Raw genomic sequence first — 4,241 nt, forward strand, 5'->3', positions numbered from 1 at the left:
AACTGGATTTGATTTGAGATCTCGCTATAGCCAGACAATGCCACGGCCGAACAAACACAAGTGGAACACAAATAAGTAGTCAAGCCCTCGATCAGAACCTCAAAGATTTACTCGTTTGTTTGGCCAATGCCATGGTTGGCATACAAATCAACTCAAACATGTACCCTTACATTTTTATTCCCAACCCATATTACTGAAGCCCGTTGATGGAAAGCAGTTAAAAAACAAAAGGAAAGTGGTCCGGTGGATCGAGGAAGCTCTAGTGCTGTGAGGGGAACATGGCCGAGACGGGGCTCCTCACGGTGTGGGTGTCTGACACCCACCGAATCGCGCCCTGCACCGCCGTTGTGCTGGCATTGAGCGGAAACACGAGCACCGTGAATTTCTGCTCCGGCGTCTCGTGGCTGAACCAGAGCACGCCTGGAGTAACGGTGACGTTCACGAAGCTGCCCGCCGGCATGTCGACATGGGCCTGGTACATGGCCGCCTCCGCCTGTCCGACGTACTTCACCGTGCGCTCCACTATCACCGGGGCCAAGGGGCTCCAGTCCGGCACGAACGAGACCGAGATCGACGGGTAGTTCAGCAAGCTTTGTGGGATCTTCTGGACGGTCGAGCAGTTGACTGACTGGCGCGCGATCACCGAGACCTGCTGGTCCGTGTACATGCCGCAGAGGAAGCCGATGTAGTCGCCGGTGGCAGTGTCGTAGACCAGGCCGGGGTCCACGGCCTTGTCCGGATTGACATGGCCGGCGCCCATGGCGAAGAAGTCGGCGGGCTTGTGCTGCTCGTTGACGATTGGCGTGCCGGAGCGGTCGGTGACGTAGGCGGTTGTCATGATGGCGGACTTGATCGCGGCGGGCGACCAGTCAGGGTGCTTGCTCTTGATCAGCGCGGCGATACCAGCAAGGTGCGGCGTCGACATGGACGTACCAGAGATGACGTTGAAGGTCGGCGCGGTTGACACGTTATACCATGTCGGCGGGCCTACCTTGAACGGCCACGCGGCGAGCACGCTGACGCCAGGGCCAGTGATGTCCGGCTTCAGAATGTCCATGTTCTGGGTGCTGGGGCCACGGGAGGAGAAGGAGGTAATCGCCGGCGCCGGCGACGTGCCGAGGACCGTGCCTCTGAAGGAGATCTTCGCCGTACAGTTGGGCGTGGACTTGATGTAGTTCTTGATCTCCACTCCGGCGGCGTAGCTGACATGCGACGCCGGCAGGACGTGCGCATCGGCGAGCAAGCTGTAGCCGTCGATGAACTCATTGGTGAGAATCATGCCGGCGCCTCCGGCTCTTAGCACCTCGATGCCCTTGTCAACCCTCCCAACATCGTTGCCACGCTCGCAGAGCACTATCTTGTTCTTGACGTCGAAGCCGTCCAGCGAGCCGTTGCCGCAGAACTGGGCCAAGGGCGTCGAGCTCGCGCCGGCGTACACCAACGGGGCCTCCACGGAGTCGGGCTGGTAGACCGACTCGCCGTCGAAGGAGAGACCATCTCCGAGGATCACTTTAGCGCTGATCAAACGGTCCATGGTACTCGCGGCGACGGTGAGCATCCATGGTGCGTCGTTGGACAGCGTGGTGTAGTTCGGGCCGGCGTTGCCGGCGGCCATACTGACGAAAATGCCCTTCTCCGCCGCGGCGAACGTGCCGATAGCTATGCTGTCGTGGTAGAACGGCACCGACTCTCCGCCGAGTGACATGGAGAGGACGTCGCATCCGTCGGACACGGCGGCGTCGATGCCGGCGAGGATGTCCACGCTGGCGCATCCGTCCTCGCTGCAAACCTTGTACATGGCGAGGTGCGCACGGGGCGCCATCCCGGACGCGGTGCCATTGGCCTGGCCAAGCACCTGAGCGCCCGGCACGAGGGCTCCGGCCGCGGTGCTTGACGTGTGCGTACCGTGCCCTTCCTCGTCGGTCGGAGGCCCGCCGGAAGAGCTACCTTCACTGATGAAACTCCGGGCACCGATGAGTTTGTTGTTGCACGCGGAGGCGTTGAAGTCGCACCTGCCCTTCCACTTGGCGGGCGGCGGCGGCATTCCTTCGCCGCTGAACGAGGGGTGGTTGGGGAAGACGCCGGTGTCGAGCACCCCGATGATGACGCCGTCGCCGGACCCAATGGACGGGTTCCTATAGCCCAGCGCCGTGTTCAACCCGAGGAACCGTGGGGTGTGCGTCGTCTGCAGGCGGTAGACCACGTCCGGCACCGCGGCGACGAACCCGGGCATGGCGGAGACGAAGTCGAGCTCCCGCCGCGTCAGCCGCGCCGCGAAGCCGCTCGCGACGTGGTGGTACGAGTGGAGGAGACGGCCATTATCGGGGAGGAAGGACTGGTGCCACTCCTTCCGGTCGTCGGTCGTGCCGAACACGTGGTTCTCCTTGGGCTGAACGTGGACGACGTACGTGCCGAGCTCGTCCCCGGCCTCCCCGGCGGCGACAAGGGCGAACAAGAGGAAGGGGAGAAGGGAGAAAAGCTTGGGGCTCCCCATGGCTAATTACTTGCTCTGGTACGTCCCCAGTATGTGTGCGTGCATGGCCTTTATAAATGCTGGCTCTCGTTCTTGTTCTAGCTGGACGCCGGCATTGTTGTCGTCGAGGCATGGATCGGGCCTAGGCTTGGAGCTGTGCTGCCGACACGTCGATCGGGAGATGTTTGCGAGGAGGACTTGCTTGGGAATTACCGCTCCGCGGCGAGCACTAGGCAAACTGGCCAAGGATGGGAGTTAGCGTATAGGCTATAGGAGGGGAGCGGATTTTTACAGCTCAGATTTCTGAACACCCCTTATCTTTACCCTCCAACATTGCTTTAAAATCCGTGCTAGACAACTAATTTTGTACATCAGATTTTCTCTTTTTTGTTTCTTCAAAATAAAACAACATATGAACTTCAAACTTTGCAAGACACCAAAACGTTCTAACTAGAATGTGAGAAAAAACTTTCAGATTTTTTCGTTAAACATAAATATACGAAATTAGATTTTTTGTATTAAAAAAATGTACTTTTTAGTATTTATATTGCACGAAAAATTCTAAATGTTTTTTCCCACATTCTAGTAAGAATGTTTTGTTGAGCTGTCAAGTTTGAAGTTCATATGTTGTTCTATATGGGAGAAACAAAAAAGACAAATGTACTCGCACGAATCGCGATGCAAAAATGAGTGGCTAGATAAGGGGGTGTAGGAAAGCCTATGCTTTCTCAAATGTTAACCGCTATAGGAGTGTGATGCAATGGTCCTCGTCACGTTGGCGATCCAACATATATACTTCACGGCCAAAAAGAAGGCATGCAGTTAAACTTGATATGGAAGTCTTCTTTTCGTTTAAGGTGAAGTAAGACAAAGTTCATGGGCATGTATTACCCTTATCGGAATTGCTAAATCTCAATCGACTGAGACTAACTATATCCGTGAGATCTTATGTGGATTGCTACTGCATGTTATCTAGTAGCTAGTTCAGTGAGATCGTGGGTTCGAATTACCCCAAACGCACCTTCGGTTCTCAGTTTTACAGTTTTAGCAAGAAAAAAAAAGCTAAACGGGCCGGCCTAGCTCCTAGGGACGGTGTGCGCCGCTTTGTGTTTAACACGTTAACGGGCGCCAAATAGGAAACGACGAGATCTTATGTGGAGATCCGTGTAAAGAATTAATTTTCTTTCTTTCTTCTCTTTATGTGTTCTGTCACTGGACTGAGACTTAGTTAAGTCTCAGTCGACTAAGATCTAGCCACGCCCTATCCTTATATCGTAACAAATTAGTAGTTGATGGTGATGGGATCTGGCCCGTTCCCCCTTTCCCTTTGTGGTGTGATTGCATGTGGATGTCAAAAAGGAATGGATATAGTTTTTCTCGCCTTTGGCATAGCAGGCCTTCCTTTGGGAGGTCCACACGACGGGCTATTAGCTGAGTGGTAGAGTGCACTCTTGATAACTGCGTCGTTGTGCCTGGGTTGTGAGGGCTCTCAGTCATATCGATAGTTCAAGGTGCTCATAAGTGCCTGACCTGAAGACGTGTTTCATCCTGTGCACATTGGCATGACGTACTCTTCCAGTTTGAACCAGAGTTGGCATCTCCAAGGGTGTGGGCCAAATTCAGTACCTAATTGTCCGCGTCATACTATGCTTGTCTCGCTCCCTACTTCTCCCTTCCTTGCATGCTCCTTTTTGAAGGAAATATGCCCTAGAGGCAATAATAAAGTTGTTATTTATCTTTCCTTATATCATGATAAATGTTTATTATT

The 4,241-nt window shown here is 54.2% G+C and overlaps 1 protein-coding gene across 1 annotated transcript; it reads right to left on the minus strand.

Moving 5' to 3' along the window:
• Positions 1-259: 259 nt before the first annotated feature.
• LOC109754629 (subtilisin-like protease) lies at positions 260-2,494 on the minus strand. Its single transcript, XM_020313547.1, has one exon. It carries the CDS (start codon positions 2,492-2,494, stop codon positions 260-262), a length of 2,235 nt encoding a protein of 744 aa, XP_020169136.1.
• Positions 2,495-4,241: the final 1,747 nt, after the last annotated feature.

Source organism: Aegilops tauschii, chromosome 2 (assembly GCF_002575655.3).
Source record: "Aegilops tauschii subsp. strangulata cultivar AL8/78 chromosome 2, Aet v6.0, whole genome shotgun sequence".
Taxonomy (NCBI): Eukaryota; Viridiplantae; Streptophyta; class Magnoliopsida; order Poales; family Poaceae; genus Aegilops; species Aegilops tauschii.

Coding starts and splice junctions, on each gene's coding strand:
- LOC109754629 (XM_020313547.1), bottom strand. CDS start 2,494: ATGGGGAGCCCCAAGCTTTTCTCCCTTCTCCCCTTCCTCTTGTTCGCC.